Source organism: Raphanus sativus, chromosome 1 (genome assembly GCF_000801105.2).
Source record: "Raphanus sativus cultivar WK10039 chromosome 1, ASM80110v3, whole genome shotgun sequence".
Lineage (NCBI taxonomy): Eukaryota > Viridiplantae > Streptophyta > Magnoliopsida > Brassicales > Brassicaceae > Raphanus > Raphanus sativus.
In genome coordinates, this window is record NC_079511.1 from 22,820,002 (window position 1) to 22,834,131 (window position 14,130).

Sequence of the window (14,130 nt, forward strand, 5' to 3'; positions counted from 1 at the left end):
TGGGGGATTAGGGTTCCACTCCTCACTCTCTCAGTCAAACACTAAAGGGTTTCTGATTTTCGACCTTTCTCATGATGCAAAATGAAAACCTGGTCCGGGTTAACCGGTTATAACCAAAGTAAACCGAACCGACCGAGCCAAAAAAATTTAAAAATGATCTATTCTATTAAATTAGCAGTATGACCAATTGATAAATGATTGGTCCAACTATTTTTTTCTCCACATAATCTCTAAAAACTAATTCACCATATAGATTTTCCTCTAAAAATTAATTCGCCGGCGGTTATAGTAGTGTCCAATATCTTGCAGTTATTATTAATAGTGTCTAAAACTATTAGTGCTTCGTGAACTTTAAAGTTTCGAAAAAGTCATGTTTTATTTGCAAATTAATTACGTGAATAATTAGCATAACTTAATCTCATATTTTAAATAATCAATCTAATCTCATATATTATAAAATTATATTTCTTAAAAAATATAAAACAAAAGCTATATCCGTCTTTTTAAGGGCGGATCATAAATTTGGTTCAACTATTTGAAAAAATAGATTTGCGGATGCGGGTTATGAGTATTTTCTTCAGGGTGGATGCGGGTTGGTAGATTTTAGATTACGGATACCTATCGACCCGAAAAATATTTAAAAAAGAAAAGTAAACGCTTTTTAAAAATATGGTAATTTAAAAAAAATTTAAAATTTAAAATATATTTTATTATAAATATATCTTTAATATTTTTTATAATAACTAAATTAATAATTATTTTTTAAAAAATTATAACCCGCGGATAACCGCAAAATTAAATGAGGCGGATACCGGTACAAATTATTTTATTTGCAGGTTGTGCGGGTTGTATTTTTTTACCAAAACAAAATTGAAACCGTAGATTGGCGGATTCGACCGGCAACCCAGTCCAAACCGAACGTATACCAGATCAATTTTTAAATTGCTATTATTTAGTAAAAAATATTTTAGTTGAGATCTATACACAATATGATTACAAACAAAAATACAAATATAATCACAAAAAATCCCAAATATAAGAATTAAATTAAAACAAAAATATATTCGCCCTCTAAAGGGCGGATCAGAATCTAGTTGTTTATTAAAAGGCTTTGAATTATCTTATTTTTTCTTAAGCCCATCAGTATTGTTGACCATAGTAGTAATAATTAAGTAAACGGCCTCATGGTTTTGTTCCTAGAGATAAGTCAGAATCAAAACCTGATTAAATTATCATATTAACAGACTTATGTCAGCATAATAGTAATTAACTAGTGTGGGATAATAATTATGTTTAGTTTTCTGTTAATAAGAGAATATATATATATATATATATATATATATATATATATATATATAACTGAACTGATTTTATGGGGTTAAAATTTTGGGTCAATGCTTGCCATTGATGGTTCATATAAATTATGAAATTGACCGGTCTGTATATATACAAACTGAACTGATTTATGGGGTTAAAATTTTGGGTCAATGCTTGCCATTGATGGTTCATATAAATTATGAAATTGACCGGTCTGTATAATATAACTAGATAAGAGTCCGTACGTTGCAACGAATTTTGTTTGATGTTTTAGTTTGATAAAAACAGAAAATAATTTATTATTTTATTATAGCTTTTAATTTTATGGATATGTTGTGTGAGATTTATTTTATAACTAAAAAATTGTTTTAATTTTTCAAAGATAAGTTCAAATTAATATTTATACTTTATAATCATAATGCATATATGAAGTTTTATCAACTTTGTACTTAGGGATAGAGATAACAGGAGACACTATGAAAGTTTAAATTTAAACCAATTCGAAATAAGAATTAAAATGAAAATAATGAAATTAAATAACGGCAATCAAATCAATGACAATATTATACACTTTCTTATGTACTAATTTAATATTTTATTAAATAAGCTTTTACATTTTTCTTTTTGCTAGGATTTGTTTGAAAAAGGAAAAAAATTATATATTTTATAAATCTCTTTTTTATTTACAGTTAAGATGTATAAATCTCACGGGCCTTGTGCATAAAGATGTATGATTAATCACTATTGTTGTTGACAAACACAAGTTATTATTGGTTATTATGATTACCAATGTCAATAATACTGATGGGCTCAAACGGTGCTGTTTCAAGCTTCAAAGTGGTTAGGACTTCTCACAAGATTACTGAGCCTCTAGGGAGAAAGGTATACGTGGAGAGTGTATGACTGTATGTGTATTCTTCTGAGACAGGGTCACAGGGACATGGACTTTCAAGACGCTTCGCTCCCCTTTTCCTCTCCAGCTTACTGTTCTAATAAGCCCTTGAATCTCAACGGGATGCTTTATCTGTGGGACCAGAGACGGGATGATAATACTGGGACTGGCCCTGGAGTTCTTGTTGCTCATGACTTTTATGCTGAAGAAGCAGATGATCAGTGTCGGATTATACCACTCCCTCTCCCGTATAGCAAGTGCGTTAGGAGATGCATGTCTACTTCCTCTGGAGATGTTATCTATGTCGAAATATTGGAGCGAAGATTGAAGGTTTGGAAGCTGAAGAAGAGTAGCAACTCTGATGGAGAATGGTGGCAGTTGACAAGAGATGAAATCAGTATGGCCTGTGACTGTTTTCCTTTGAGGATGAACCCGTCTGATTCTGATTCGGTCTATCTATGGAGTCAACAGCACAGTTGCCTTGTATCTGGAAATTTAAGGACACAAGAGTTTACTCTTCATCAGGAAACACAGACTTGGAGTGATGGTGAAGGCTGCTGGCGCGTAAACACCTCAGATTCTAAGAATCATATGGAAGCTATATATGATCCATCTTCGGTGATCACATTATCACAGTTTGTGCTCCCACAGTGGATGGATCCACTGCCCCGCCCGCCAAATTGATCTATATCCTTCTTGGTCACTTTCTCAAAGTCTGTTCTTCAGTGTTTATGTGTTTTGTTTAGTCTGGTTAATTATAATCAGGATACTAATATGTATCGGATTTGCTATTTCGTGGTGACTCATCAAGACTTAACTTGCAGTGTGACATTAGGTTTGTGTAATATATTAATGGAAAAAGTTTGAATCGGTTTCTTTCATTTGTCATACTCGTGTGAATGACTGAGAAGCTGATGTAAGAGTGCTTGTTAAGACGAGACAAGGTTTTGTAAATGAAGGAGCCAACAATAAAATGATTACCTGAGACAGTCCTCTCCACTCTCTTGACACTGTTATTGCGTCCTCCTCAAGCTTCAGCTTGGATTCTGATGCTTCTTTGCTTCTCGAAACAGATTATATAAATCACAGAATGAAATACTAATATTTATAAATTACTGAACAGTTTTTCTTTTCCAGTTCCCTGGAGAACAAAAATTTATCATCATCATCATCATCATAATCATTTGTTGGCCTTGAGCCATTCGAGTATCCGTTTCTCAGACTCAGAGAGCTCTGCTTCTGTCTTCCCCTTTGTAGATCCTTCCACAAACTCAAAGTAGTCTTTATAGTTCCTCTTGTAATAACTGTCCAATCTCTGTTTAATTCCTCCAACATTAACAAAAAAAAAAAATCATTAGAAAAATGTTCAGACAAAAGCTAACAATAGAAAAGTGTTTCTTTACCTCTTTGTCGTTCTTGGTTTTGTTTTCCTCAGTCTTCTTCAAATACTCTGAAACCAGAAACGACGTAGTAGTTCAGACAAAAAGAAACATCAAAATGGAAGAAACACAGATTAAAGAATGTTTACTTACTCTGGAGAAGCTGATCGCTACTGGTCAAAGCGGCAGCGAGGAAGGAAGAGGAGGAGGATAAGATGATGTTTCTGCGTCTTAAATCAGTGGTTGAAGATGTTAAAGAATCGCGTTTGGTTTCGTTTCTGCGCACAGCTTGAACATTGGAGGAAGCGTATTTGTTAACAGTTACTGTTAAAGCCATGAGTATGCTTTGCCCTACGGAACTCATCTTTTCTCCTCTTCACTTCACCACCACAAGGATAAGGTGTTTTTTTAAAATATCTTATCTACGTTAAGAAGAAGCAAACATCTTTTTTGTACAAAGGTTCATAACTATATAGTTTTACAAGTTCAACCCCTGACCTATGAAAAAATAGATATCAAGCCCACATAAATAGTTGAAAGCTGACAAAATGGTCCCTCACTATATAACTTTACAATTAAGACCCTGACTTAAATTTGGAGAGATGAAACCGGTTTAGTCTTTTTTACCTTTGTAAGTCGTCTGTGCGACAGAATGGTGAAATATATTATGTTGATGCTGGCATGCTGCAATTTTTGGTTGGAAAGAAATCTTGTGTATTAAGAGAACATGTTGTAGTCTTTAAAAACTTACTAGATGTTTCTTTGCATCTTCTTTAGTGATGCAAGACTTCAAGAATGTACCACAATACTTCTACGGGCTCAGTCCAGCTCAAATGGATATGTTCATGACAGAGGATAGCCCTGTCCGTAGGCAAGCTGAGAAAGTCACATAGGTTGTTTTTTTTTTCTCTTTTAATCCTTCTTATCAGTCGATTTGTTTCAGTTTCAGAATCTGGAGATAGGTAAGAAGAGTACAAAGTTGCTTCTCAATTGTATGAATCTATTGACAAAAAAAAAAAATTGTATGAATCTTATCTTGTCTTTTGGTGGTGTTGCTTGTTTGTTAACAGGAAAGCCTCTCGTCTAGAAGAAATTGTTTGGACAATGGAGGGATATGGAGTATGTCCGGTATGAATGTAGCAGATCCTAGAAGGTTAGCATTAGTGTCCAAATGTACAGAGGTGGAGGAGGATCTGCAAGACCAAGAACTGCTCCTCCTGATTTGCCTTCTCTGCTCTTGGATGCTAGGATATGCTACCTTGGCTGATAAACCCTTCATCTCTAAGTAATAAAAGGAGTTTTCCAGAAGAGGTTTTGATAAACCACTGAGAAGAGTATTCTCAAACCCTAAAGAGGTTTTTATAAACCACTGTGAAGAGTATTCACAACCCCTAAGAGCTTTTAATTAAGCACTGTGAAGAGTATTCACAAACCCTAGATTCGTGTATTCTTGGAATAAACGGATCTAGTTCTATCCCTAGAAGCTTCCGCTACATCAGTTGGTATCAGAGCCAGGTTCTATTATCTTGATCGCAGATGTATCTACAACAACAACAACTAGTTGAGATAGTTGAGATCTTGGAAAAGCTTAAAGAAGATATCAACAAGTTTCAACAAGATTAATAAGAAGTTAGAACAAGATTTCTGCAAGGCATTAAATAAATTCGATGAGGCATTAAAGAAAAGAGAAGTAGCACGAGCTCAAGATGTGCAGTTGGATGATGATGAAAACGAGGAGAGCTTTATCAAAGAAGATATTTGTGTTGTCGATTCTGTCTATAAAGATGAAGTTTGTGCAAAATTCGGACGAGGCGAAATCTGTGTAAAGTCTGTGCAGAACAATTTTCGTGCAAAAATAGGGCGAAGTTGTATTGATGAAGATTTTGGGCAGAATCTTAATTATCTGTTATGTGCAAATTTTGTGCAAAAACGGATTTTTGAAGATTCAAGTTACAATCGGATTCGTGCAAAAATCGTGCGATACAAGCTATTGAAGATTCGAGGAAGAGTTTTTCTTGGAAAACGTTCTGGATTCGAAGACTATGATCAAGATTCGAGGACGAATCTTCTCCAACCCGGAGAGAATGATGCAGATAAATATTTGGAATATTTCCAAATATTTTATTATTTATTTATTTATTATTTAGATATTTATCTTTACTATTTTAGGGTTTTATGGCTTTCTTATATATAGCCGTCTAGGCTTAACTTTGTATTCAGTTTATGATGATTTAATAAAGGAGTTTTCCAGAAGAGGTTTTGATAAACCAAAACCACTGAGAAGAGTATTCTCAAACCCTAAAGAGGTTTTTATAAACTACTGTGAAGAGTATTCACAAACCTTAAGAGCTTTTAATTAAGCACTGTGAAGAGTATTCACAAACCCTAGATTCGTGTATTCTTGGAATAAACGGATCTAGTTCTATCCCTAGAAGCTTCCGCTACATCAGTTTCTTTCGATAGCGTCTTGAGACCAACTTCCTGTATTGATGAATTTAATCAAATCAATAACAAGGCAACTTAAAGAAGATGAATTTAATCAAATCTCTTTCGAGCTGGTGTTTTGGTTTCTTAATCAAAACTCGATCTGGAATCATGACGAATTTGTTCGTGGATAGTGAAATAATTGTTTACAAAACAATTATTGGAAGTCCAATCTTCGATCTTTATGATGATGACGGTTGGATTCAATACGACGACAAGGAATTGCGTGGTCAAGAGGTTGACAAGTTGAGCGAAGAAGTTACTCGTCAGAATATTTTCATTCTCGTGGACGGCAGCAATTTGAAGCAGGGCAACTCACGTTTTGGAAGTTGTGGAGCCAACTGGGCTTTTGTTAAAGGTGATCTAATACGAGCTTTCAATCGTAGCGAGGAGATGGAATCATTAACTTCCATGTTGATTATCTTGCTGAAGGTGGAACAAAATATTATTTTCTTATTTGGAAAATATTATCAATGGAAAAAGAAGAAAAAGAAGAGAAACGAGATAAAGGCAATGAACAAGATTCGAGGACGAATCTTCTCCAACCCGGAGAGAATGATGTAGATAGATATTTGGAAATATTCTAAATGTCTTATTATTAATTTTATTAATTATTTAGATAATTATCTTTAATGTTTTAGGGTTTTACGGTTTTATTATATATAGCCGTCGAGGCTTATGGTTGTATTCAGATTATTGATATTGATATTTTATAAAGAGAGATTTGAAACCCTTTTATTTCCTTGTTACGGCTAGAACTCGAGAGTTCTCAACGAATCAAGAAGACTTTGATCCTAGGTATTCTCAGACTAAATAGGATTCATTGTGTTATCGTAGCTTGCGCTACATCAGTTGGTATCAGAGCCGCGTTTCTTTGGTTTCTCAATCGAAGAACGATTCTGGATGTCATGGTGAGTATTAGCATCTATCCTATCCGGGGCGAAAGTCCTTTTGTTGAGAGAGAAGAGAACCATGAGATCTATCGAGAGATTTATGGTGATCCGATCTACGACGTGTATGAAGATGATGTTCAAGTTATTGAGTTTGTCTTCAAAGAGGGATCTTTTGAAAATCAGAGCCGTGCAAAAATAGGGCGAAATTGTGTTGATGAAGATTTCGTGCATGATCTACTGCGTGCAAAGTTTGTGCAAAAACGGATTTGTGAATATTCATGTTATAAACAGATCCGTGCAAAAGTCGTGCAAAACATGCTATTGAAGATTCGAGGAAGAGTTTTTCTTGGAAAACAAGATGGATTCAAAGACTACGAACAAGATTCGAGGACGAATCTTCTCCAACCCGGAGAGAATGATGTAGATAGATATTTGGAAATATTCCAAATATCTTATTATTGTTTTTATTAATTATTTTAGATAATTATCTTTAATATTTTAGGGTTTTATGGTTTTATATATATAGCCGTCTTGGCTTAATCTTGTATTCAGTTATGATTTGATTAATAAAAGTTAAGAGTTTTCTCTTTTGTTCCTTGTTTTCGGTAGATCATTGGTGATCTCAACGAATTTAAGAAGACATCGATCTTAGGCATTCTTAGACTAAATAAGATCTTTGTGATTATCCTAGTTTTCCGGGTTTTCTCAGAATCAACGGATCTCTAATTCTATTTTATAAGGCTTCCGCTACATCATTGATTTTATTAATTAATGTTTTTTGATTTGATTTGATTAATTAATTTAGATAATTATCAGTGATTTTATTAATTAATTTAGATAATTATCTTAATGTTTTAGGGTTTTATGGTTTTTTTATATATAGCCGTCTAGGCTTAACATTGTATTCAGTTTATGAGTTTTGATTTGATTAATAAAAGTTAAGAGTTTTCTCTTTTGTTCCTTGTTTTCGGTAGATCATTGGTGATCTCAACGAATTTAAGAAGACATTGATCTTAGGCATTCTTAGACTAAATAAGATCTTTGTGATTATCCTAGTTTTCCGGGTATTCTAAGAATCAACGGATCTCTAGTTCTATCTTTAAAGCTTCCGCTACATCAGGTGGTATCAGAGCCGGTGTTTTGGTTTCTTAATCAAAACTGGATTCTGGATTATGGATACTTTGTTCGTGGAAAGTGAAGTTATTATGTACAAAGAAATTACTGGTCCTCCGATTTATGATACATATGGTGAAGACATGATAATTACCAAGCCGGTTGATTTCATATTTTCCAAAGATGCGTTCAAGACAACAAAAGTCAATGTGAGAGATTTGATTGGTGTTATCAAAAGTAAGACATCAAAATCTAAGTCAGAAGAAGACGTTGGTGGACATAATGAGAAGATTAATGTTGCCTATTCGACTTTGGACAGGGAAGGCCTATTAGGGGATTCAACTTGTCATTATAATATGGAGCACGTCAATTTGAGAAATCTATTTGCACTGATGAAGTTATATGAAGAACATTATTGTTGGAAGAGTCGAAAAAAATTAAGGAGTCACGTGAAGATTTTAAATCTTGAAAATTTTGAAATTGAAGACCACAGTTAAGATTCGAGGACGAATCTTTCCAACCCGGAGAGAATGATGTAGATAAATATTTGGAATATTTCCAAATATTTATTATTTATTTTATTAGTTATTTTGATAATTATCTTTATCATTCTAGGGTTTTATGGTTTTATTATATATAGCCATCTAGGCTAAAGTTTGTATTCAGTTTATGAGTTTATGATTTGATCAATAAAATTGAGAGATTTCTCTTTGTTCCTTGTTTTCGCTACATCAGTTGGTATCAGATTTTCCAAGAAAAACTCTAAGACAACAAATATCAATTTAAAGCTTTAAATGATGTAGATAGATATTTGGAAATATTCCAAATATCTTATTATTGTTTTTATTAATTATTTTAGATAATTATCTTTAATATTTTAGGGTTTTATGGTTTTATATATATAGCCGTCTTGGCTTAATCTTGTATTCAGTTATGATTTGATTAATAAAAGTTAAGAGTTTTCTCTTTTGTTCCTTGTTTTCGGTAGATCATTGGTGATCTCAACGAATTTAAGAAGACATTGATCTTAGGCATTCTTAGACTAAATAAGATCTTTGTGATTATCCTAGTTTTCCGGGTTTTCTCAGAATCAACGGATCTCTAATTCTATTTTATAAGGCTTCCGCTACATCAGTTGGTATCAGAGCCGCGTTTCTTTGGTTTCTCAATCGAAGAACGATTCTGGATGTCATGGTGAGTATTAGCATCTATCCTATCCGGGGCGAAAGTCCTTTTGTTGAGAGAGAAGAGAACCATGAGATCTATTGAGAGATTTATGGTGATCCGATCTACGACGTGTATGAAGATGATGTTCAAGTTATTGAGTTTGTCTTCAAAGAGGGATCTTTTGAAAATCAGAGCCGTGCAAAAATAGGGCGAAATTGTGTTGATGAAGATTTCGTGCATGATCTACTGCGTGCAAAGTTTGTGCAAAAACGGATTTGTGAATATTCATGTTATAAACAGATCCGTGCAAAAGTCGTGCAAAACATGCTATTGAAGATTCGAAGAAGAGTTTTTCTTGGAAAACAAGATGGATTCAAAGACTACGAACAAGATTCGAGGACGAATCTTCTCCAACCCGGAGAGAATGATGTAGATAGATATTTGGAAATATTCCAAATATCTTATTATTGTTTTTATTAATTATTTTAGATAATTATCTTTAATATTTTAGGGTTTTATGGTTTTATATATATAGCCGTCTTGGCTTAATCTTGTATTCAGTTATGATTTGATTAATAAAAGTTAAGAGTTTTCTCTTTTGTTCCTTGTTTTCGGTAGATCATTGGTGATCTCAACGAATTTAAGAAGACATTGATCTTAGGCATTCTTAGACTAAATAAGATCTTTGTGATTATCCTAGTTTTCCGGGTATTCTAAGAATCAACGGATCTCTAGTTCTATCTTTAAAGCTTCCGCTACATCAGGATAAAACTAGAGATCCGTTGATTCTAAGAATACCCGGATAACTAGGATAATCACAAAGATCTTATTTAGTCTAAGAATGCCTAAGGTCAATGTCTTCTTAAATTCGTTGAGATCACCAATGATCTACCGAAAACAAGGAACAACAAAGAGAAAACTCTTAACTTTTATTAATCAAATCAAAACTCATAAACTGAATACAAAGTTAAGCCTAGACGGCTATATATAAGAAAACCATAAAAACCCTAAAACATAAAGATAATTATCTAAATAATTAATAAATCAATAATAAAATATTTAGAATATTTCCAAATATCTATCTACATCATTCTCTCCGGGTTGGAGAAGATTCGTCCCTGAATCTTAACCGTAGTCTCCTATTAACTTTGTTCTTCTATTCCATATGTAAAATCCTTCAAGCCATTGAATATCTTGATCCTCTGTGTAAAACCCTTTTGTTTGCCAAGAAACAATTACCGCACGTTGCACAATCAATTGACTCCTTCCCCTTTTGAACTTCATAGCAAATTTGTATAAAAATTCCAACAAGTCTTCAACGCCATATGGTGTTCCAAGTGTAGACCAATTATCATCTTCAAACCTTGATATTTGACCTTTAACAACACCCAAAAGATTTCTCACGTGCTTGTTTGTTGACTTGAAAGCATCTTTTCTGAATACAAAATCAATACGCTCGCCAGTCATCATATCCTCATCATATCGATCATAGATGGCAGGACCAATTATTTCTTTGTAAATAATAACTTCACTTTCCACGAACAAAGTATCCATAATCCAGAATCCAGTTTTGATTAAGAAACCAAAACACCGGTTCTGATACCACCTGATGTAGCGGAAGCCTTAAAAGATAGATCTAGAGATCCGTTGTTGTAGCGGAAGCTTTAAAGATAGAACTAGAGAATGCCTAAGACTCAATTTCCGTCTATTCTTAAGTCTTCCGCTGCATCAGTTTGGTATCAGAGCAAAGTGTTTTGGTTTCTTAATCAAAACTCGATTCTGGAATCATGGAGAATTTATTTCTCGAAAGTGAAGAGATCGGTTACATAGATATTATTGGTGATCCAGTTTATGATATCTACGAGCAAGATAACATGAACTTCATCAACTATCAATTACCAAAGGACGTGATTATGAATCAAAGTCAAACCGTGATATCAAGAGAAGACGTCCACGGTGGCAGCCACTTCAACCCTATTAAAGAAGGCTTGTTCGTGAGAAGAATGGAGATAGTGGAGGTTTTGTCATCTTATACTAAAAGGCACGTGAAGGCAAATTTTCAATTCTTTTGTTTTTCTACGGAAGATATGAAGATTAAAGTTGTAGTGCAAAAGAATTATATTCTTTTATTTGAAGGATATGATCGACGGAAAATTAGAGGAAGAGACAATTATGTTTGTTATCGACAAGATTTTGGGATTGAAGACCACGGTTAAGATTCGAGGACGAATCTTCTCCAACCCGAAGAGAATGATGCAGAGAGATATTTAGATATATTCTCAATATATTAATTATCTAGTTTATTATTTGTTTTGATATTTATTTTAATTAGTTATAATTATCTTAAGGATTTTAATAGTTATTAGGTTATTTGGTTTTCATATAAATAGGCATCTTATGCCTAGAGTTGTATGAGATTATTGATATTGATATTTTATAAAGAGAGGTTTGAAACCCTTTTATTTCCTTGTTACGGCTAGAACTCGAGAGTTCTCAACGAATCAAGAAGACTTTGATCCTAGGTATTCTCAGACTAAATAGGATTCATTGTGTTATCGTAGCTTGCGCTGCATCACAGTAAGACTTTCTTATTTTCCATAGTAAATTTCTTTGTTACTATGCTTCTTACTATGCTCTGTTACCTTGGCATGCATTTCACTTGCTGTACCGGCAGTTACTGAGTTACTCATTGCTCAGTTTATGTGGTTAGACTATGACAACCCTGCAAAGCCCATCTACCTATACAGAAACTCACCCGGGACTCGGGCACTTCAATAAATTTGATTACATATGGTTTGTTTATAGAATTATTTGGACAACCTGCTTGTTCCATTTAACAAGCTTCTCTGATCTACTACTTCGTTTTTGCTAAATGCCATGTAGAATGAGAGAAGATGGAGCTGTTGGGTCTGAAACAGAGGCTTATTCCATAGCTGACACCATTTATGTAAGTCACCTCACGAGAAAAAATTCTGTGCAATTATCTTTATTGTGATGATACAGTAATCATTTACGCACCTGATGTGATATCTCTTGTGGTTCCATGTCCAGTAACCCCTGAAGTAGCTAATTCTCATCACCTCAGTGTTTGGGTTCTTGTTTGTGATTTAAAGTATTTCAAATCAGATGTTTACACTATCAACTGTGGCACGTTTGTTAGATCATGATGTACATATTAATACCTCTTGCTTACTTGTTGAAGCTTATATAAGTTTTTGATGGTTTATGGTGCAGCAAAACTATATCTGCCAAAACTAAACAGATCGAGCGGAGCTGCCATAGACATGTGGATAAAGGTGGCTCCTCACATTCTTGTAACCTTTTATATATAAATTTCTTCACTTGTACTGTTATGAATATTCCTTTGGCAGGCCAAGGAACTAGATGCAAATACTGAGTACTACATAGAGCTGTTAGCTAAAGGAACTGGTAAATCCAGAGAGTTGATCAACGAGAGAGTAGATCAACGAGGACAATAAGCGACCTAAATAACTCCAAGCACAAGCAGCCATTGACTATGGAATTGCAGACAAGATAGCTGACTCGCAGGATAGTTCCTTTGAAAAACGGGTAAGTTTCAAATTATGCTTTGTATAACCTTAGACCTCACTAAGTTAAGTAATAATCTGCGTGCTGCCTTCATTCATGCTTCACAGTCTGTAACCAAACAATTAAGCATTAACGCACAAAAGTGTTGGCAAAAAGAATAAATAACATACCAAAGTTCTCTAGAAAACACATGTATCTCCCTAGACTCAACTCTTCTCACTGAGGCGTGTCCATAGCTATGAGTACAGTCCAACAAGATGCGCTGCTATTCTCCTAACCGTTGCGGCAGAAGAAAACATCACTTTAATAATCAAATTGAACTTTGTCGATGGGAACACTAAAAAAAGATAGATATAGTACACAGCTAATGTCACACTGCAAGTTAGTGTTGACGAGGAATTAAGTCATCAAACAAGAGGAGACCTGAAAGGTAGCGTCCTGATTATAAACAAGACTAAACAAAACAACGTATGGACCACGTATGTGTATTCTTCAGAGACAGCGAGATGTCAATATGGCGGGCAGGAGGGCACTGGATCCATCCACTGCGGGAGCACATACTGTGATAATGTGATGACCGAATTTGTATCAAATTCATATGTTTCTTCCATATACTTCTTAGAATCAGACGTGTTTATGCGCCAACTACCTTCACCATCACTCCAAGTCTCCGCTTCCCGATGAAGAGTAAACTCTTGTGTCCTCAAATTACCAGATACCACGCATCTGTGTTGTCGACTCCATAGATAGATCAAATCAGTATCGAACGGGTTCATTCCCAAAGGAAAACAAAGGACATCAAATCCGACAGAGAGCATGTCGATCTCCTCTCTCGTCAACTGCCACCACTCTCCATCAGAGGAGTTGTTACTCTTCAGCTTCCAGACCTTCAATCTTTGATACAATATTTCAACGTAGATAACATCTCCGCACGAAGCAGTCAAGCATCTCCTAACGTACTTGTTATACGTGCCAGGTAGATGTATAATCCGACACTGATTATCATCACCTTTCTCGGCATAAAAGTCATAAACAACAAGAACTCCAGGGCCAGTATCATCGTCCACTCTCTTGTCCCACTTATAAACCATCCCGTCGAGAATCAACGACTTGTTAAAACCATATACCTGAAGAGGACAAGGGGTGCGAAGTTGCTTGAAAGCCCATATCCCTGTCTCAGAAGAATACACACACATGCTCCGTACATTGTGTCTATCAAAATTATCATAACAAGTCCTAATCAACTTGAAGCTCGAAACGACACCGTTCACAACACGCGTTACCATACTAAAGGGATTGGTAAGAGGCTCTGGAGGCGGAGGGATCACAACGCATT

General features: G+C 34.7%; 3 protein-coding genes and 1 pseudogene across 3 annotated transcripts; 2 read left to right on the forward strand and 2 right to left on the reverse strand.

Moving 5' to 3' along the window:
- Positions 1–2,121: 2,121 nt before the first annotated feature.
- Positions 2,122–2,893, forward strand: LOC108840068 (F-box protein At1g49990-like). The gene is made up of 2 exons (XM_056990650.1): positions 2,122–2,199; positions 2,246–2,893. Exons 1-2 carry the CDS (start codon positions 2,122–2,124, stop codon positions 2,891–2,893), a joined length of 726 nt encoding a protein of 241 aa, XP_056846630.1.
- A 390-nt stretch (positions 2,894–3,283) lies between these two features.
- Positions 3,284–3,997, reverse strand: LOC108812343 (uncharacterized). The gene is made up of 3 exons (XM_057010119.1): positions 3,742–3,997; positions 3,613–3,659; positions 3,284–3,524 (listed from the first exon to the last, which is right to left on the reverse strand). The coding sequence occupies exons 1-3, from the start codon at positions 3,950–3,952 to the stop codon at positions 3,390–3,392; spliced, it is 393 nt and encodes a 130-aa protein (XP_056866099.1). The 5' UTR covers positions 3,953–3,997; the 3' UTR covers positions 3,284–3,389.
- A 370-nt stretch (positions 3,998–4,367) lies between these two features.
- LOC130497665 (ATP-dependent Clp protease proteolytic subunit-related protein 1, chloroplastic-like) lies at positions 4,368–12,842 on the forward strand (annotated as a pseudogene).
- A 461-nt stretch (positions 12,843–13,303) lies between these two features.
- LOC130497666 (F-box protein At1g49990-like) lies at positions 13,304–13,990 on the reverse strand. Its single transcript, XM_056990655.1, has one exon. The coding sequence runs from the start codon at positions 13,988–13,990 to the stop codon at positions 13,304–13,306; it is 687 nt and encodes a 228-aa protein (XP_056846635.1).
- Between the last annotated feature and the right edge of the window lie 140 nt (positions 13,991–14,130).